The sequence below is a fragment of the Lissotriton helveticus genome, chromosome 12, assembly GCF_964261635.1.
Source record: "Lissotriton helveticus chromosome 12, aLisHel1.1, whole genome shotgun sequence".
NCBI classification, from domain to species: Eukaryota; Metazoa; Chordata; class Amphibia; order Caudata; family Salamandridae; genus Lissotriton; species Lissotriton helveticus.
In genome coordinates, this window is record NC_136073.1 from 493,198,175 (window position 1) to 493,220,144 (window position 21,970).

Sequence of the window (21,970 nt, forward strand, 5' to 3'; positions counted from 1 at the left end):
CAGGATGCGGTCCGCAAGCAAGCGGTGCAACGGTTTCTCATAGCGACGACAGGCTCTGCGACAATACTCACAGCAACAGGAATCTTCCCGCAGCGGGGCGATGCGCTCCACAAGCAAACGATGCGTCGGTTCTTGCAGTGGCAAAAGGCGCTGCGACAATCTTCGCAGCGACGGGAATTTTCTCGCACTGTCGAAGATGTGCTCCACAAGCGAGCGATGAGTGCAAATTGTAGATATTCTTCTTTTCTTCTTGTCCAGCTCCCTAAACAGCAGGAAACAACCTCCAGAGGCCCCCCAAATGGATCAAACACTCCAGGCAGGTCAGAACTCACACAGCACAGTTCAGGGGGGAAGCTGGGGGTGAAGCCCTTTTGTTCCTGGGACTTCCTAACAGGAGGCCAACTCTTCTCAGGCTGTTGGAAATCTCTTCAAGCAAGGGGCACAGCAACATCAGTCCTTCCCCTCTCCTTGGCAGAAAAGCAACTGCAGGTTAGCCTTGCAGCAGGTCAGTCCTTCTTCTTCAGTCTTTCAGCTTTCTCCTTGGCAGAGGTTCCTTCTTGATTCCAGGATGATCTAAATTCTTAGGGTCTGGGTATCCCTTTTTATACCCATATTTCCTTTGTTCTCTGAAGTCAGAGATGCCTTTGCCTTTGTCTAAACCAGTTCTGGTCAGTCCTGGAGCACTCTGTTTACATGACTCCTTTTTTCCTTTGAGGGAGAAAGGCAGGGTCGTCAGCCGCCCAGCAGCAGGTGGAGCCAGCATTGTGGAAGGCAGGCACAGCCCTATTCAGGCCCCAGGTGCAATTCCTCCCTCCCATCTACATGCAGATCTCTCTATTCACCACTGGGCTGACCAATCCAACCTCCTGGAGCCACCCCAGACCCTGTCACTCACAAACTAGACAGTCAATTCCCAAACTAGCAGAGGCACACAGAAAGGTTAGGCAAGAGAACAGCCACTTTCTAAAAGTGCTGTTCTCAAACACAGGATTCAAAAAACCATCCCTCCTAAAAGATGGGTTATTAAATTCTGAGTTCAGGGATACCAGACTTCAATTTTCCTAGATTGCTCCTATGGGAAGATATGCAGGTAAACATTATATACAGCATTCCCCGTTATAGCCTATGGGCAAGATAGCCTTTCAATAGTGAAAAACGAAAATGGCTGTAATTCACTACCAGAGCATGTCACCTACACTAGTACTTGCTCTACCTTTCACATACACTGCACCCTGCCCAGAGGGCTGCCTAGGGCCTTCCATAGGGGTGTCCAATGTGCACAGAAAGGGAAGGGTTAGGCCTGGCCATTGGGGACACTGGTCAGGTCAGCATGGCAGTTAGGAACTTCACACAGGCACTGCGGTGGCAGTCCTGAGACACCATTTTAGGGCTACTCATGTGGGTGGCACAATCAGTGCTGCAGGCCCACTAGTAACATTTGAATCACCGGCCCTGGCACACTCAGTGCACTTTACTAGGGACCTACTGATAAAACAAATATGCCAATCATGGATAACCAAATACAATAACAATTTACCCATGGAGCACTTGCACTGTGACACTGACCAGCAGTGACAAAGTGCCCAAAGCATCTAAACCAGCAAAAACGAAATCCAGCACAACATCAAAAATACAGGAGGTAGAGGCAAAAAGTCAGGGGAAACCAGGCCAAAGATGCCAGGTCTAACAATCCAATATTAATTGCAGTACTGACTCTATATAATGACATTCGCTTCTTTCTCTTCCGTTACTTCTGAGCCTCTTAATCTTGCCCATCGCTTCCTATACTTTTTATTTAGACAACCTCTGCTGCATACCTCCTTCTTCCAAAGTAATTTTATACCTGCACGTTCTACAAGGAGTTGTAAGAATTTTCACTTATCTTCCACTTTCCTAATCAAAGATCCAATAGTGAGTTAGTTACATTTTTAGATTTTTTTAGAATTTCAATTTAAAGAAACATAAACTTGACAATTTACTAATTTGACCATTAAACAAATAATACTCATTAGCTAAATTTTCTTTCATTATGGCGTTCATCAAAGTTTTTTTGACTTTTCATCCATGTGCATTATTCTTAGTGCATTGGCATGTAAGATAAGGGTGATATCTATCCTGGCCTATCAATCCCTAGAGATCAAAGGGCACATTTGCTGTTGTGGACTTGCTTTGTTGTATGGAATTGGTTTTATTCTCCCATTTTTTCTATCCCTGTTTGTTGATATAGTCCAGCTCTCTTTTTCTCTTTATTGTCGAGGCACTCTGTTCATAATATATCTAGGATCTATTTTAAGATTTCACCTACCCTTTGGTGATATTTATTAACATTGTTGTTTATCTGAGGGCTCTGTACATTCGGCGTTGCCTTTGTTTTTTTCCCACTCCATCAGTCAAAGGGGGCAACAGTGTGCTGTAGAACTTACCTGGATCAAGTATGCCTGCCAGTGTTTGCTGGATGCTTTTTAATCCACCTCACACCACAATATCACACAATACCATTATCATCTCCCATTCAGATTTAACATCAAGCAGCAATACCATATGTCCTGATAATGGTGCTGCAATGTATTGCAGTTTAAGTACAGCAGGATTTACAGATCTTAGAAATTAAATTTACCAACATTTATGATCATGCATCTACCCAAGGTTTTTCAAAAATGTTAGATCTGTGTTGGCACCAGACAAAAATAGTATTAGCATGTCACAGAAAAGAGATAATAGATGTTGTTGCCACAATAAAGTAAATATTCCCAATTTGTTCAGATATATATCAAACCACACATAATGCAGAAATCCCCAAAAGATCATAAACAGGAGATTGCCCAAGTATCTGTCCTTTAGCTTATCTCAATCTTGCATTCTATTGACTGAAAATAAACTGCGGATGAGTTTAGGGTTAGCACCATCAGCTCAAAAGCTAATAGAGGACACATACATAAATTCCATAGGCCCTTCAGTTAAATGGATAGATCCTAACATTGGCAGGAAAAAGGTATTAGGAAATGTTAAAGCACAGTATTGAAAAGCTTAGTACGTCAGTTGGCTTCAAATCCGGGACTACCAATCTGCATGACGGAGGTCTCCACCCAGCACCAAGGGGACTTTACATCCAGCTACTTTTAGCATTGCTTCTTTATTAACCCATGGATGGACACACCTTTGGAAGCATATACTGGCCACATTTTGAAGTGCCAAGTGTCCATCTCACCGTGTGGTGGAGCAATGACCATTTCTAAACAGTTCTACATGGTTTAAAATTATAGCTCAAAAGTGACATAACAACACAACACATTATAGCCATAAAGGACAAATGGACATAGCCCCACATTCCCATTGCTCGAAATATTTTCTCACTTTGTTCTATTTTTGGCTGGATCTTCAAAGACATTTTACATTAGGTTTATTCAGCAAGGTGCCATGCCAGTCTTTGTTGCATTTGACGCTTGAGTTAAACCTGCTACCTTTCCATGTGATAATTTTTAAAATCACAATTCTGTGATTGAAATCTGTGCTGTCAGAATTGGCTGAATCTCATGGGCACACACCCTTGAATGCACACAAATCCTTCCCTTGCCCTCATAAATGCTTCTATTTGGGAATATAAGTTAAACATAGATGTACAAATAGCTTTGTGAGTAAGGCCCATACTCCTTTTTCTGGGGCGTTTACCTTCCCTATTGATTGTTATCTAAACAATCCTTCTAATTTTTTACCCAAGGTATATTTTAATTAATTTTAGCTTTTGATATGGATTTACAATTTGTATATCTTTAGATGGGTTCAAGTTAATAAATTGGTAGGGCTTCACAGTGGTGCCAGAACAGTGTTCAGAGTGGGGGTGTTGCCATCAGTGTAACATTTCTGAAGTCATAGGAAATGTGAAAAATCTCAGTGTTTCACAATAGACAAGTATGGCAAATGAGCCACTCCCATTCAGCAAGAGAGTTGTCAAGGTGTGTTATGTAGTCAGTAGTTCATTTTGGAGTACTCTGTTGCAAATATGTACTAATACATGGTGCCGTAGGATGCTGTCATTTATAGACAGCACATTTTCCATTTAAATGGCCACAAAATTGACATGTGAGTTTACTGATACAACGGTATAGGGCACAACTGATAGTGTGGGAAAAGCGGGTTTCTGCCAATATTCCACATCAAGTTGTGTGTATTGATTTGTTTAATAACTTTGGACATCCTTTAAAATATTTGTAAGGTTAATTTGCAGGTATTTTCATTTTGCTGTATATTTGAAAAAGCTGACATCCTACAGCCTTTTCATTTAAACTTTCTCTACCAGTACAACAAAGAAAAATAAACACCAATCTCCATGTTAAAAGAATAAGCAGCAATGTGTCAGATGACATAGTGTGAGGATCTGGGTGCACTGCAAGATATGGCTGTGGGGCACTCCCAGATACTGTCCTGGGTCCAGTCAGTACTGTTTACTTAACCTTAGCTCAACCATGGTTAGTTGTGGCTGCAAGCAGTAAGACTTGGCAAAGGAACTTAGGGCCTGATTATGAGTTTTGACGGTGCAGGAGTGGGCTGCACGCCACCGTCATGCTCCCACACAGCCAAAACTCACCACCGTCTGCCCACCACATTACGACTGAAAAGCTGTCTGGCATGCAGTGTGGTGGTTCAGCGACAGTGCCTTTAAAAATGGCACCGCAATCGGACCACAAAACATTCATGGACTTGTCCAGCGCCTTTGATACAGTGTGCAGGGAAAAATTATGGCGTATGATGGATTCCATGGGTTTTGAAGAACCACTGGTTACCCTGCTCCGCAGGCTACACACTGCTACAACGGTCAGGGTCAGATATGGCCGTGGTGGAGAAAAATCACAACCAATTTTATCTACTGAAGGCGTCCGACAAGGATGTATTTTAGCACCTTTCTTATTCTTGGTTTATACCAATGGTTTGGAGGGTTTTTTGTTAGAAACATCTGCTGATTTTCCAAAGATAAACGGAAAAAGAATCCCAATGTTGTCTTATGCTGATGACACTGTTTTAATGGCACTTACCCCTAACAGCATGCAGATTTCCCTGAATGCTTTTGATACTTTCATGGGCAATTTAGAATTAGGTGTTAATTTTACTAAATCTTTTGCCATGACTTGCGGTCCAAAAAATGTTAAAATACGGAAATATACGGTAAAGAATGCTACCATTGAGAAAGTGGATAACTTCTGTTATCTGGGTAACCTTTTTAATAAAAAACTGAGTTGGGAACCATTGCTGACAGCACGGGTTCAGAAGGTTGCACAATAAACCGAAGCTCTTTTCCGCTTTTCTAGTAAATTAGGCCAGCGGCGTGTAGCAGAAATTATATCATTATATAAGGCCAAGTGTGTTTCCGTTTTGACCTATGGTTCAGGGGTGTGGGGTTCGGATAAATGTGAAAAAATACAAATTGTGGAAAATAAGTTTGTTAAGCGTTTGTTATCTGTCCCAATGGGTACATCTAATATATTTTGCCATGGAGAAGTTGGTATCGAGTTTATAAGTGACATCATTCACGTTGCCCCTCTAATATTATGGGCAAAGGTTTGGCAATCTGAAGACCTGAAACTAACAAAAGATATCATCCAAGATTGTCTTAAACTTGATTATTATACCCAAATCCCGTGGCTAAGATACGTTAGAGAGACTTTTTTTAACATTGGCCTAGGTAAAATGTTTACAAACCCGGAACTACTTGGTAGGGATGCCAAGGAGATTATTAAAAACGCTTTTAAAACTAGTTTGGGTTCTTTTAGGACAAATGACCATGCACTGAGCGCACGGGGAAAGCCAGTTCGGCAGTTTTATTTGTCATATATTATGAACACACAATGGCGTTTCTATCTAACAAGATTTCGCCTTGGTACCCTACATTTTTTGTTCGCTTTCCCAAAGCAGGGGGGCTGGTGGGAAAAGTTACCCCACTGCCCCTGTAACAATAGGGTTTCACAGAATACTCTCCACCTTTTGTTTTTCCGTACCTTGTATAAAGTACCAAGAAACACTTTCCTTAAACTTTTATTGGCATCATTTCAAACACGATATTATAAAGAAGCGTATGATTGTTTGTTATCCCTGCCAACTGCACATATTTGTAATGCCGTCTTAAATTTTATCAGATCAGCTCTGGTGATTCGAAATAGATATTGATGGCATTTGGTCTTAAGAAAAAGTATGTAAACATGTACAATGTCTGATTAATTTTATTGTTTTTTAAAATTTGTTATGTATACTTTTATGGTTTCTATATGAAATCGAAATAAAGTTTTTGAAATGAATGACCACAAAACAAGGTTCCTGCACGGTATACAGTCTAAAGTACATGCTGTACAGGAACTGGGGTACATGCATCCCTGTGCATACGGGACACAGGGGGCCCTGTAGGGTCTCCTTTCTTTCTTTACCGCCAGCAGTTTCACAGAGGAAGATCCTCCATGAGACCTCTGACAGTGAGGAAAGTCATAATATGCTTGGTGGGACCGCAGTGGTCCAGCCAAGAATACTGTGCTCTCAAGACTGCTGTGCCACCTCCAGGGATCTCTGATCCCTGGTGGTTGTAGCGGTGCAATGGGGTTCCACCACCCAAATTGTAACTTGGCAGTCAGACTGCCGGTGAGGCGGTGGCTGGACCATCACTGCCGTGCCACAGTGAGTCTGGCAGGCCATTAGTGTAAAGCATTTAATAGCACCAAACAACAAAAAACGAAAATCACACACATAAAGATAAGTAACATCACATTATAAATATAGAACATATTTTATTGAATTTTTAGAGCCCTTGATCATCAAAATCTACCAGAGGGTTCTGGAGATACAGATTGTGGGCAGTTTCTGGGCATTTTTTTCTGCTTGAAACTTTTTCCCCTTTCAAAAAACACCAGTACAAACTAAACATTTCACAACATTAGCATGAAGTGAAATCTGAAAAATGCGTGAGATTTTGCAAGTCTTAAAATCAATATTGCCAGGACTGAATAGAAGCTGAAGGATAGAACTGTAGTAAGGACAAAGGGAATGATCCTTACCAGCCCTGTATTCAGAAGGATTGAGTAGCTCCAAGGAGAAGAGGGGGCTTTGAGCCACTCACAATAGCATGTCCAATAGTCCATGAAACTGTCTTGTGAGACATGAAGATATCATTTCACAAACAAATGACAAAGAAGTCCTTATTTTAATGTGTTATCAAACCTATTAAATATAAAATAAAGGAGTATATACAACCCACATAACACGGCTGAATATTTAAAGAGTCATCTCAGTCTCCACCCTTTTGAGAGTGATTACACCACTGGCTACGTCTGCGGATTTGCATGAGATTGCAAGGTTTGTGTCATGGATTCCCTCCTTTACCTTTACAAGGCAATATTCACTCTCAGCATATGACCTATTTCCACTTGTAAGTGGCGGGATCTTACATTGAAAGTAAGCGAAAGTAGATACCATGGTAAATCATAGGCCTTGTCAAATTTCATTTGCTAAACTGCTTGTGGCACCTTTTACTTTCCAGAAATTTTCATGGAAATTGTGCTGCCAAACACCATTTTAAAATCAGTGCAGTGCTCTCTGAATCTCCATATAAAAGGCCAGGCTCATTCACATCATTCAAGTGGTTCTATTCAAAGTAAGTATTTACTCACCTCCCCAGTAAACGTTCACGTGCCTTCATTGTTTGCTAAAGGACATGATGCTGGCGCTGGAGACAATGTTTGGTGCTCCTGGTGGCAGGGGCAGGCCATCATCTAGGGAAGTGTTTGGCCCTCGCACATAATGATAATGATGATCATAATAATAATAATAATAATAATAATAATAATAATAATAATAATAATAATAATAATAATAATAACGATAATGATAATAATAATTATAACATCATTATTAATATTACAATTTTAAAAATTTGCACTCAGTATATACTCTGCGAGACATGTCTCGAATCGGTGGACAATTTTCTGCATTCCATATTTGTTTGAGCCTTTAAATGCCACCTCATTTCCTTTGGCTTTAGAGTTATACATCTTTATAATGTTGCTTATCAGAATTTTGAAGATGATGTAAAACAATAAGCTCCAGAAATAAATCCTACATTAGAGGAAAGTGTTCTGGATTACTGTGGAAACTACCTTAAAAGCTGGCACACCATTTTTGGCTATTAAATAGAAACTTGAAAGAAATTTGTGATTAGAACACAGGTGACATCAGCTCTTAAAGCAGAGGCTTCAGAGCTGATGCCACCGGTGTTCTGCTCACCAGTGGCATTGCGTGAACGGCAAGACATGTGATGTGTGATGAGCATCCGGAGGGGAGGAGGCCTGGGTTTCTGTAGCCAGGAGGGAAAAGGCAGACAGATAGGATAAGGTTAGAAGTTAACTGCTTCAGTTGCAGCTCTGCACCAATTGGGACAGTTTCTGGTTCTTGTTGGATGAGACCTTGCACATGATCAGCCAGGCCTGGCAGCTGAATATGAGCAGTCATGCATTCACACAACATCACCGATACTTCCATCAATAGGTGTGCCAGCCCGCTAGGGAGGCCATGCAGTGTGCCAAGTAACGGACAGGATGGATGCTTATTGAAGAATATTGAGTGTTGCATTCCATCTGGATTGATGCAGTTACCAAGGTAGCATTGTCACGATCTGGACCCACCTTTGTCACGATCTGAGACCCCTCAAACCACCACCCCCCCATAGCCGCAGGAATTGGATTTCCAACCCTCTGGTGCAAAGACTTAGTTCAAAACTTCAACACAAATTCTAAATCCAGTTGGACTATGACCCATAGGCAACCTACTAAGCAATACTGTGTGGGCGATGATTTCTGGGCATGATTAGTCCCGCTACATGAGTTTAGGGAAACAGCGGAACTCTAAACCCTCTTTCATTAGTGAATAACTCAATTAAAATACAACTACAAGACAGAGGATACAACTCTAACATGTTTATTTCTAAAACCCTATTCTAGTACATAAAATATGTACTGGAACCAAACAGAATGAGGACATGAATGCAGTAATGCATGACATGGCCAATGAATACAAACTTACAGTCCTTACATGCATAGCATGTTCGTAGCATCGTAACCTCCCCTCGCTACTTTTAAATGCTATTCTAAAATTTAGCAGAAGAAGAAAATAGCAAACCCATGTATTGGGTTTCTCAAAATGGCTTTCACAGCATAACTTTCTAAGCAAGAAATGGCGGTTTAGCAAGCCTTTATCACAGCCTTTGCCCGTGAACAATAAGTACTGCCGGGCTGAATGCCATTTCTCTGCTCTGGCCTCAGATCCCCAGATCAACCCTGGACGGAGGCTGGTTTCCAGAAAGCTGTTGTGACCTCTGGCATGATAGTTCTGTATCGAAGCCTCACCAAACTATGGCCGAATAATGGGGCGTTTATAGCACCTGATTGCCTTTATTTATCTCATGCTTATAGGTCTGGTGACACTAAGGTCCCAGTAAGCCAATAAGTCTGGTGATAAATGCATCATCTCAATTCACATTTTGACATTTTAGCCTCAATTGTAAGCATCCATATTAACATGGCAGCAGCCGTAACATAAACAACAAAAATATGTTGATCTACATATGCGAATCTGACATGATGCTAACACTTCCGCACATGTCTAAACTTCACACTTATAGAAAGAGATGAAAGAGTTTGCCTGAAAGCATACAACAAAAATAGAGGTTCAGACAGCCCTGTCACAGTGTCCATGACAGGAGGACAACAAGCTCGTCAGCACCCATGGACAAAAATCCGTAAACACCTTACACTGCAATGATGCTGGAATTTCTCTAAAATGTGATGGTCTAACATTATACCTATTGCATTAGCAAGGTTATGTAGGTGATTGAGTAAAATCTGGAAGAACATGATGGGAATATACACATATTTTGATGCATATTCATATTGAACAATACCGCCTCTTATCAAATTAAATCTTTTATATTTTATATATATATATATTTTATATTTCTCCTACTGCAAAGGGAATTTTTTTTTTACGTCGAACCCAGTTTACCTGGCTTCGAACAGTTTAAAGCTAGAAAACAACAAAACTAACCTACGGTTCACTAAATAGTGTCAAGATGTTTATGAAAAAAAACTTCACAGCTGTGTCATGAGAAGGACTACAGCAACTCTATTCACTTCCTTGTAAAAAAAGAAAGGTATTGGCATGTTAGAGATATTTCCTGCACATTCATTATTACAATGATTCTTGGCCACGGTAACTTTGGTTATTTATACGTTTTAAGGATATGGGTCCGACCAATATTTTTGATTTTCCATATAATATTGGTCCCCAGGCAAAGGCTGCAGTTCAGGAAAAGTTCCTCGTGATGAATGAAGGGATTAGAATTGGAAGATCAACAGCTAGATTCATCAAGCCGAAATCAGCTCGCAAAGGGCCAGATTCTGAGAATCTGGCCCTTTGCCAGTGCAATTTTTGCATTTGGGATTCATCATCCCAAAGGCAAAAATCGCTAATTGCGAAATCGCATATTTGCGAGGAATTGCATTTAAGGAATCTCTATTTGAGATTCCTTAAATGCAATTCATTAACCATTTTCTAATAGCGAATTCGCTATTTCTGGCCGCTATTTACCACGAAGTCAGACTTTGTGGTAAATAGCGAAAACTCAGAAAAATGCACTTTAGTGCATTTTTCGGAGTGGCATGTTACACACACACATGTCTTTGGACATGTGTGTGCGCAACATCTGGCTACATTTGCTTTTCAGGGGTGCTACAGGGTGTCCTTTGGACACCCCTGGCACCCTTGAAATCGCATCCTTATTTGCGATTAGCAAATTGCTAATCGCAAATAAGGAATAACTCCCCATTCATTCCTATGGGCCTTTTTTTAAATGTATTCTATTGTTCATGTTGCTAAATTGCAGGGCAGTGAACTCCGAAACCCTTGCATTTGAAGTGCCTTTAGGCCCATAGGAATGAATGGGGAGTTATTCCTTATTTGCGATTAGCAATTTGCTAATCGCAAATAAGGAAGATGTAGGAATCGCATTTCTTTATGCAATTTCTACATGAATCCCGTTTTGCAAGTCCTTAATAGCGATTCCTTAATAATCGCTATTAAGGACTCGCAAAACGGGACTTTGATGAATCTAGGGGCAAGTCTTTTAACTTCAGTTCTCAATTGTTTGTCAAGGTTCCACAATGCCTGTGACAGAGCAGAATCTAACTTGGGTGGAAAAACCAGAACAAAGGTTTTTACTTCACGAGGCTCAGGTTAATTTCAATCCATTATCTGGTTGCTTTCTCGAGCTCTGGCTCCTGGTTTGAATCTCTTCCAGTTCGCCCATGCAATAACTCTTTGCCTCAAACTACGGTGCTTTTTATCCTTTTCTACACTGTATTTAGCAGCTTGAGAAGATGTTTCTTACTACCACTTTTAAAGCACAATCACTTTATATCGCACCAGGAGGGGCTGATCCTATAAAAGTGCTTAAAAACTGCCACAATTTACTTCTCTGTCCTTGACTATTTCTCGTCTGCAATAAAATTGAGGAGTTGGCATGCTTCATAAGAACATTTCTTTCTTTTTATCCTTGATGAGATTGTCAATAACGTTTAAATGAAAGTTAGCCTCCATGGGCACTCATAAAGCAACTTTATATTATTTGCTAAATGTATATACAAATTATATTTTATGGCGTTTTTTTAATTGGTACATTATGTTTTTGCAATATTTTTTTAATCCTGTAATATCATATGATTTATAATGCATTTAAAAAAAAAAAAATTATTGTCAGTTTTATGACCGATTAAAGACTATTGACTGATTGTCTACTTATTGTGCTAATGCACAACTTTAAAATTAATAGCCTCAGTAACCATAATCATTTAACAAATTTGAAGTCCAAGGGGAACAAACTCACAAAATGTAAAAAATTATGTTTTGTATTAGAGTATTCAAATTCATATTCACCTGTCATAACATTAATGTGCTGTTTTTTTGCGTCTTTGCAGGGTTTAATATCAGAGTTTATGCCTTTGGCATATGAGGAATACCTTAGTGATATTGAGGACCCCTTCATTCTCAGAGATACTTACATTGAGATGATCTCAGGTAAGTCTCCTGAGGAGAAATCGCAATTCTAAAGTTGTTTACTAGTAAGTTGTAATCATTAAACTTTTAAGTGTCAAGTGTGTCATCTGATAATGTATGTTGCAGAGGTTATAACTAGGCTAACCTGTTTTACAGTTAAACAAGCAACTGATAAAACTCCACCCGGAAAACAGCCCACATCAGTATAAACATATAACCAATGATAAATACCGGCACAACTGCAAACTAAATTTCCATTTAATGAAATGAAAGCCAGAGAGAAGGAATAATGTTACTTGTTTCTGAAGGGGCCAGCACAATGTAACAGTGTCATAAAAGGTAGCAAAAGAAAGTCTAGTCTAGGACTATTCAGCTTGACTTTTGGTGTTTAGGGATGTCACTAAAATATTGCTTCTTCTTATTTTTACTCCATCCAGTTATGTGTGCTTGGATTAAAGGAGCAGGGTTTAAAAGCATGTTTTAGATCTGTTCTAATTATTTTATACACTGTAGAGAATCTGGGGAAAAAAATCATATTTGATCTTTTGGCAGTCTGTATTCATTTCACTGACTGGTTAAATAGATGGCTGATAAGAATTGTGACACAAATAAATTCACATTTACCAAAAGACATAAAATGGATACAACCCTTTGATACATGAGCACTCCCCCTTTTTAACAAGTCAGTATTTATAGCAAGTAACCTGCCAAACACCCCAAGCTTTAAACAGTCAATGCACGCTGTAGTGACAGATACCTATGAAAAGAGTTCTGCCACCATGGACTTGGGATAGTGTTGAAAACATGACACGACTTTCCACATGCCAACAACTATCATAGCCAAGGTGTCCCATTGCTACGTGCGATACCTTCAGATAATCCTAGCTTTTAACCCAACTGCAATTTACTTCCGGGGTTTTTGAGTCCATAGTTACAATGTAAAGTATAAAATTCCAAGGGCCATATGTATCAAGGAACCATTTTGCGATTCTTTAATAGCGATTTATAAGAAATCGCTATTTCAGAATCGCAAAATGGTATGTATCAAGAAAAATGCTATTTTTTAGCGATTTCTTGATATTCCTTAATTGCGAATTCGCAAATTGCGAATTCGCAATTAAGGAATACTTTCCCATTCATTTCTATGGGTCAGGAGGCCCATAGAAAGGAATGGGAATTTTCTCTCAATTTGCGATTCGCAATTTGCTAATCGCAAATTGAGAATAATTTCAAGGGTGCAGGGGTGTCCAAAGGACACCCTGTTGCACCCCTGAAATAAGCATAGGTGCACATGTGGTGCACATACATGCCCTAAGGGCATGTATGTGCCTCACATGGCACTTTGAAAAATGCAAAAATGTGCATTTTTCAAGGAATTCGCAACATACCACCAACTAGCAGTTGGTGGTAATTTGCGATTCCTTAAGGCCATTTAGCAATTTTTTTTAGCTTCTTACATTGCATTTAACGAATCTCAAAATGTGCGATTCCTTAAATGCAAGCGCAAAATAAGGAATCGCAAATTTTGCAATTCCTTATTTTGCATTGGGATTTCCTTCATACATATCATTTTGCGAATTCGCATTCGCAAAGGCCGGAATTTCAATTATACATATGGCCCCAAGTCCCATAATTCACTGTGATTTCTGTTAAAAGGTCAGGGCTGACTTAAAGTGAGACATTTGTCATATGGACACTTGTCCGTTATCAATGTCCATACAACAGCAGCACCTCCTTCATTTAATAAGGCACATAGGGCAGAAAGGTTGTGATGTGCATGCTAAAAACATCGAGTTTCGGGTGTCTTATAATGCAGGTCTACAAAGTAATCTGGCATAATTCAACAGTTAAAAAGTTTTCACAAAATACTATGCTGTTTGCAGGGTTGCCCACCATACATTGTCATATTATTTAGTAGAGAGTGGGTAAATGACTCACGAATGTGTCAAGGAATGTGTTTATTAAAACATTTGAACATAGCACTTCTACTTTTTTAAATCATTAATAGCCCTGTAAACAAGACAGAATCCTGATGGAGTGACTGTGAGAGATAATGACGTGTGTGAGAAGGTAATGAGATGTGAATGTGAGTGAGAGTACAATACGCATACTCTTATGCTTAAAACACTCTAACATAAGTACATTGGACACACTGCTAATTGGAAGACACCACATACCCTGCACTACTCCTTTAAATAAAATGTGGTTTATAACTACCACTGCAAAAAAACAGCATGTTTTGTTAACACTGGAAAACACAGTTTTTGATGGATAAGTATCTGAATGAACTGGAATAAGCACTTATCTCAAAATGTTAGAAAAGCTCCCCTGAAATCCACAAAACAGTAAACACTGAAAATGGAAAAGCCTAGCTAGAACACACATGGGTTGACTTTGGTAGCAGCAAATCTATTTAGAAAATTCACATGAGCTAATGACAAATAGGCACAAAGGACCTCATATCAAATTTGTCAAAACTGTTGTAAACAATCACAAAAGGAGGAGGAACCACACTGCCTGGCATACGAGCACACAGTTACTCAAGGTGCACTGTGGTTAATGCAGTGCATGATAACAGTCACTTCAATCAATCAATCAATCAATCAAGATTTATAGAGCACTGCTAGTCACCTGTGAGGGTACCCAAGTGCTGAAAGCCTTGATGTTGTGGGTAGAATCAGTTAAACAGCCAGGTCCTGAATCCCTTCTTGAATGCCTGAAGAGAGGGTGAGGCCCGAAGGTGGAAGGGGAGGCTGTTCTAGGACTTTTCAGTGAGGATAAGGAATATCCTCCTCTGTTGCTTCCGTGGATGCGGTGTGTGTGTGCGCGGGAGATGGAGGTGAAGCACAGATGTCTGGAGGGTTTGCGGAAGTTCAGCCGATGGTTGATGTATGCTGATCCTTTACTGTGTTGGGCTTTGTAGGCGTGGGTCAGCATCTTGAATTGATATCTCTTGTGAATGGGGAGTCAGTAGAGTCTCTTGACATGAGGACTGATGCTGGTCCGTTTTGGGAAGATGAGTCTGGCCGTAGAGTTCTGTATGGTCTGCAGTCTGTTCTGGAGGTTGTAGCAATTCCTTCGTAGAGTGTGTTGCTGTTGTCCAAGCGGCTGGAAATGAGGTCTTGAGAGATGGTAAGTCTGGTGCTGATGGGGAGCCATTTGAAGACCTTTTGGAACAATAAAAGGGTGAGAAAGCAGGCGGAGGAGACTGATTTCATTTGGCTTTTATAGGTGAGCATGCTCTCAAGGATGATGCCAATGTAGCGGGAAAGGTCTGTCGAAGTGGGTGAGGGTCCTAGTTTAGAAGGCCAACAGGAGTCATTCCACATGGAGGTGTTGTTACAAAAATTCAGTACTTCTGTTTTGTCTGCATTGAGATTGAGGCAGTTGTTTTGCATCCAGTGTGTGACCCTGTTGATGCACAGGTGAAAATTGGACATTCTGGTGGAAGGGTTTTCAGATAGAGAGAGGATGACCAGGGTGTTGTCTGTGTAGGATCTGATGTTCAATCCGCAGGTTTGGACGATTTTGGCCAGGGGGGTACGTAGGCATTGAACTGTGTAGGGCTGAGGGATGAACCCTGTGGGATGCTGAAGATAATGTTCTTGGGTTTCGAGGTGAATGGTGGTAGATGGACTCTCTAGGTTCTTTCAGTGAGGAAGGAAGCAATTCATTTGAGAGCATCGCCTTGGTTTCTGATCTGATGAAGACTCTTGATCAGGGTGTGGTAGGATACAGTGTTGAGTTCTGCAGAGAGGTCAAAGGAGGATCAGAGCACCCATTTCTCCCCTGTCCTGGACGGTTCTGATGTCACCGGTGGCAGAGATCAGGGCGGTTGTGGTGCTCTGGTTAGTGTGGATTACAGATTGATATTGAGTCCAGAAGACTGTTGTTCTCCAGGTATTCCGTGAGCTGGAAGTTGATGGCCTTTTCAAGGGCTTTGGTGTGGAAGGGGAGCAGAGAGATGGGCTGGTAGTTTTTGAGCTTGTGGGGGGGACAAGGTTCCATGGGTGCTCCTGAGTGGTCAGATTGCATGATGGCTGTGTTGCTCTGTGTGGTGAGATGGTGTTAAGTAATGATCCGGTGGTTGGAGTTTGTGTCTGTGAGATCAAGGAGGCTTAGAATGTAAGAAATGGCGGGTTGGGGTTTGAAGTGTTTGTACATGATGGAAATCTTGGGGTGGAAGAAGGTTGCCAGTGTGTTGAAGAGTTCTTGGGTTCTTGGTGATGTTTTTGTTGGCTGAGGGTTTGAGAACTCCCTGACAAGTTCTTTTTTTGTGGTTGGTGCTGGCTTCAATGCAGTCAGCTAGGGTGTTCATTTTCGTCTCTTTCAGGAGATGGTGTTAGTGGGTAATGCAGTCTGTTGGCTCCTTGCTAGTGCGCCATTTCCTTTCGATTTGCTTAAAAATGCGTTTCATTGTTCTCAGTTCTGTGGTGTTTGCACTGGCCTGTTTGGGTGATCTCTTGAGTTTGGTTGGTTTGATGGGGACAACTTTGTCAGCGCAATCAGTTATCCAGGCAGAGAAGTTCTTTACAGCTTGTTCAAGGTTGGTTGTGGTGTGAAGGTGGGAGTCGTTGCTGGCGCCTATCCACTGGCTCTTGGATACTTTATTCCAACTGTGGTGTGAGGTAATGTGCGGCTTGGTGGCAGTGCTAGGGGATACAGTGATGGTGAAGTGGACGATGAAGAGGTCTGTCAAGGTGAGCTCAGTGACATGGGTGTTCTTTACTCTGTCATTGGCTGTGATGCAAGTGTCCTGCGTTTTGTGTGGGGTTGGTGACTAGTTGGGGGAGGCCAATTTTGTTAAAGCTTCCGAGGAGGTTGGCCGTGTTGTAAGTTTTAAGGTCATCAAGGTGAAAGTTGAGGTGTCTGAGGAAATGTAGTGTTTGGAGTCAATGTCTAGGGGTGCGATGAATTTGGGGATGGTGTTGCAGAAGCTCGGGTGTGGTCCTGGCGGTCTGTAGGTGTGGGTTCCTCTGATGATGGTTTTGCCATCTGTTTTGAGTTGGTAGTTGAGGTGTTCCATTAGAGGGGTGGTGTCGTCTACGGTGGTGGAGCATTGGATGGTTTCTTTGTGGATGAGAGCAATGCCATCTCCGTATTTGTTGATGCGGTCCTGGTGTGCTATCTTGTAGACATTGGGCATAGCAGAGGCAATTTTGGATGCAGAGGCAGGGTTGAGCAAGGTCTTGGTGAGGAAGACAATGTCTGGGGTGAGGGAGGTGATGATGTCCCCGATCTTGATGGTGTGCTTGCAGAGTGATCAAGTGTTGAGCAGGAGGCAGTGGGGTTATTCTGACACAGTTGTGCTTGATGTGGTGGTTGCATGCACAGGTGCTCCAGTGTTGCAGGAGAAGAGACAGTGGTGGCAGGAGAAAGGTCCTACTGTTGATCGTGGAGAGGTGTGGCAGCAGTTGTTTTTGGGAAGTCTGGGGTACAAGGCTATGAGCTTATCCTCAGTGTAACTGTGGGGTGGTGGGAGAACGAGGCTCCTGGCTCTGGGCACGGATGGACTGACTTGCCTTTTGCGCACTATCAGCGTGCCAGTGGCATGCCCGCTGAATGCGTCTGCTGAGATGCCGCAAGGTGGCCTCCATTACGTAGGTCCTGGGAGGATGGAGAGGTGCTGGGTGGCGGTGGGCAGGGCATGCGGAAGGTGAGAAGAGGATAGCAAAATGGGTGATAAGTGGCAGTACAGTCAAAGAAAAAAACAAAGAAACAAAGGGGAGAGTGCAATGCAAGTAAATAGCTAATTAACGGGCTAATAAACAATATTAGTAACCGCTGCTAAACAATGTATGACAGTGTGAGACAATGCTAAACAGTGTAAGACAATGCACGTGAATTACTAAAATCGTGCCAGTAAACAATGTTTCCTAAACAATGTTAAACAACGTTGTTGGAAGTTTTGGAGTGGAGAGGAAGTGCAGGCACATATATTAAGGCTGTTGTTGGCAAACAATGATGTTAAGAAGACTGTGACCAGAACATAATGTGAACTTGGGACATCACTTGAATTGCTGGTTGATGCCAAAGCAGAGCAATGCTCAACCAAATGAGGTACAGTACATGCCTGCTAAATGATAGGGGCCAAGAACTTTGGCACAGTGGTAACTATACAGAGTCCTTGCAGTGGTGTTGCTTTCCAGACTCAAGATGGTGGCAGGGAGTCAGTGCAAACAACAGGCAAGCAGCAATACAAAAAGAGTGCCCCCATTCGATTCAAAGGATGACAGATTAGAAGAAGCAGTACTGCAGAGTCTCTAGGTTGTGGGGGACCTTGGACCAAAGGGTGGTATAACTGCCTAGGCATGAAAATGTTTTTCCTGCAAGCCTTGTTATGCAGAGATTGTCACGACCTAATGTATCTAGTGGAGCAGCACTGAATACCAGAAGTTGAAGGGCAGCCTGCACCGGCAAGCAGACTGAATACTGAATACTGACTTTCAAGTGATTGTTTTTTTCATTTTTTACATGTTTATTTGCAAGACTATTGTGCCACTACTAACTTTGGAAGTGTGCTTCAACTCTCTGGTCACAATTTGTTTACATAAAGCTTACTTTTCATTTCATGTACTGTGTTTGTGCCATCATTACTCACCTTAGAAGTAATTCTGTGTAATCTCCACTCTGCGTCTGCGCCATTCTGCTGCGCCTGATCCTTGTAGCGCAGGGTGGTGTTGCACTTGCTGGTTCCCATCCTCCGAGTCACTGTCAGACAGCTCCATTTCCAAACCTCCCTTTGTCGCAATGTTGTGCAGCATGGCACATGCTGCCACTATCTTGCAGCATTGTTCAGGGTTGTATTTAATTGCTCCACCGGTCTTATGAAGGCATCTAAATCGACTCTTCAGCAGCCCAAATGTTCGCTCTATGACGTTCCTTGTTGAGATATGTGCTGCATTGTATCTCCTTTGGGCGGCAGTCGTAGGATTGAGATAAGGTGTCATCAGGTAATGCCGCAAGGCGTATGCGCAGTCAACTACATGTGAGGGAGAAAAGGCTGTCATTGGTTGTTTGACATTGACATTTGTATGATGAATGGATTACTGTATTGCACATATTTACCTAGCAAATGTCCCTCTCCAAATTCTCCCCTTTCAAGATGGGTGTGAATGCCACTTTGCCTGAAGATATATGAATCATGTGCACTGCCGGGAAATTGCGCAACAATGTCCGTTATGATGTTTTTGGCATTACACACAACCTGAATATTGAGGGAATGATAACATTTCCTGTTCCTATACAAATATTCCTGTGCTGCAGGGGGACATATTGCCACATGGGTGCAATCAATACAACCCAGGACTTGGGGGAAACCTGCAATTTGGTATAACTCCTGCTTGGTCTTAGCAATGTCATGGGTTGTGGTAGGGAAACTTATATGTGAGTGTATCCGGACCATCATGGCATCAAGGAACGCTTTGAATATTCGTGACAATGTGCTTTGCGACACACCTCCTGCTACTGCAATTACACCCTGAAAACTGCCTGACGCCAGTAGATGTAGGCAACATAAAATCTGTACATGCGTTGGGATTGCATTGGTCCTATGAGTCTGTCGTTGCAGGATGGGGTCCAATTCATTGATGAGATTATGTATCATTTGTGCATTCAGCCTATACTTATCGTATATCTCGTCCTCCTGCTGTCCTAGCAAAGTTATGCGGACTCGGAAGATGCGCTCATTGATTCGCCTCCCTCTCTTTCGAGCAGCTTGCAGCCTCATCCTCCTCGCCATCAGGTACAGCCCTGCCATTTTGACTTCTGGGAGCTCATTGTGTGTGTGTTTAAATCAGTTTCTGTGGAATTGCAGCTGTTTCAGATTTGCACTCATGATTACCACCTGGTTGTGTCCCTTCTTAATTTGCTATAGCAATTTTGCGATTTCTATGGAAATCGCTATTTGGGATTTTTTATGCATTTCAGTTGCGAATCTTTATTTGCGATTCTGTATTTGAGAATCGCAAGTAAGGAATCGCAACTGTTTTCTCCGAATTATTTTGCGATTCCTTATTTTTGCAAAAAAACACAGATTCTCGCAAAAATAAGGTTGATGCATTGGAACACTGTTATTTGCGATCGCAACTGCAGTTTTTTAGCGATTTGCACGTTTTGTGATTTCTCAATCGCTTGATGCATGTGCCGGCAAGGTTCTAATTAGTGAGCATGAAAGGGTATTGCGTATTGTCTGTTATAATAAATTACTGGAGTCCAAGTAGGAAAAATTAGATTACATTATGTTTCTATCCAAGGGGTGTCGTCATTCAGTCCCCTCTTATCCGTTTGAAGGCAGAACACCCAGCATTGTTCCCTTCTGAGTAGCGTAGTGGTGCTCTATGAAGGATTTGCCTTCATGGAGAAATGGTTGCACATCCTTGTGACGATGCGTCCGCATCGGATGGTGCTTTTGTGCTCTCCTATGTGGATCTTGACAGGTCAAGTTGTCATACCCCACTTGCCAGGTTGATAAGATCTTTTAGGATGGAGGTAGTCTCCTACGCCGAGACACCCAGATCCTGGTCTCCCTCTCCCAGCCCATTAACGAGGCTGCCTCCAATTTTAGATCTTGTTTGGTGGCAGTCGCAAAATGGATGACTCATAATTCATTAAAATTGAACGGGGAGAAGACGGAGATTCTGGTGTTTGGGGGTAAAGAGGACATCTGGTCGGCTAACTGGTGGCCTGCCTCTTTGGGAGCTTGTCCGGTACCTACCACTCTGGCTAAAAACCTTGGAGTCCTGATTGAGCCCACCCTCAATATGCGACAGCAGGTGAATCGAACAGTCTCTACCTGCTGGGGCATAATTCACATCTTGAGGAGAATCAAGCACTACTTATCCCAGCAGGCCAGAAAGCAAGTCGTGGTAGCCCTTATTGGCTCCCGACTTGACTATTGTAATGCGCTGTATGCAGGTCTCAGTAGGGGGCTGCTGCAGCACCTTCAACTGGTCCAAAATGCGGCAGCTAAGTTTGTGTTGGACCTTCCCAAACGTGCATCGGCCACTTCTGCTAGGAAGGCATTGCATTGGCTACCTGTTGAGGACAGGATTTCTTTTAAAATCCTGTGCCTTACCTTTGGCGCATTGTCGAGAAATAGGTCAGTGGGGATTGGGGCTCTTTTGGCCCCCTATTGCCCCTCGAGGAATCTGCGCTCTGCGAACAAATCTTTGTTATCTGTACCACGTATTCGCAGAGCCAAATGGGGTGGCAGAGCTTTTTCCGCAGTGGCACCTAAGATGTGGAATGCTCTTCCTGCTGAAATTAAAGCCCTTCCCACTCTTCAGTCCTTTAGGAAAGCTTTGAAGTCACGATTTTTTGCCAAAGCATACCCGTAGTTTTGCCTCTGCCTTTTAAGATTTATTTTATAGGCGCCTTGATGCCTTCGGGTTTTAGTTGCGCGGTTATACATTTTCTTTCATTTCATTCATACCTATGAATAGGAGTTTGCAGGGGCACATGATTAGATAGACGCAGTTTTGAGTGCTGCAATTGATCTACTATCTTTGTGTCGAAGTGGAAGCATCCATATCTAATGTTTTTGTTTGTTTGGTGGATGGGCATGTGTTGCATGTGCTGCACGGGTAATGTCCAGTAACAGGAGGGAGATTCCACAAGGTATTCTCTTTAAGACTTTTCTTAGGTCGTGGGCTGGTATGTACCAATCGATCTCTCAAATTCTCGGTTCACTGGAACACGAACCTGGGGTGTGCAATGTCCGGACCACCTGTGTTCCGGATTTCTTGGTGTTTCATTACAATCATCCTGATTTTGTTTAACAGAGGGGAGAAGGTTGTGACCCACGTCATCACATCCTCAGTTGGTTGTGTGCTGTTCTCCAGAAGGGCTTCCCAATTGTTGTTGCCTGCTCTCTTATTGGCTTGTTTTA

The 21,970-nt window shown here is 42.0% G+C and overlaps 1 protein-coding gene across 1 annotated transcript in view; it reads left to right on the forward strand.

The window, feature by feature from the left end:
- Positions 1-21,970, forward strand: part of LOC144797613 (fatty acyl-CoA hydrolase precursor, medium chain-like) — a 413,977-nt gene that overhangs the window by 344,947 nt on the left and 47,060 nt on the right. The window contains exon 11 of the mRNA XM_078668304.1: positions 12,003-12,102. Within this exon, the coding sequence (XP_078524430.1) occupies positions 12,003-12,102 (100 nt within the window). The remainder of the gene's footprint in view (positions 1-12,002; positions 12,103-21,970) is intronic.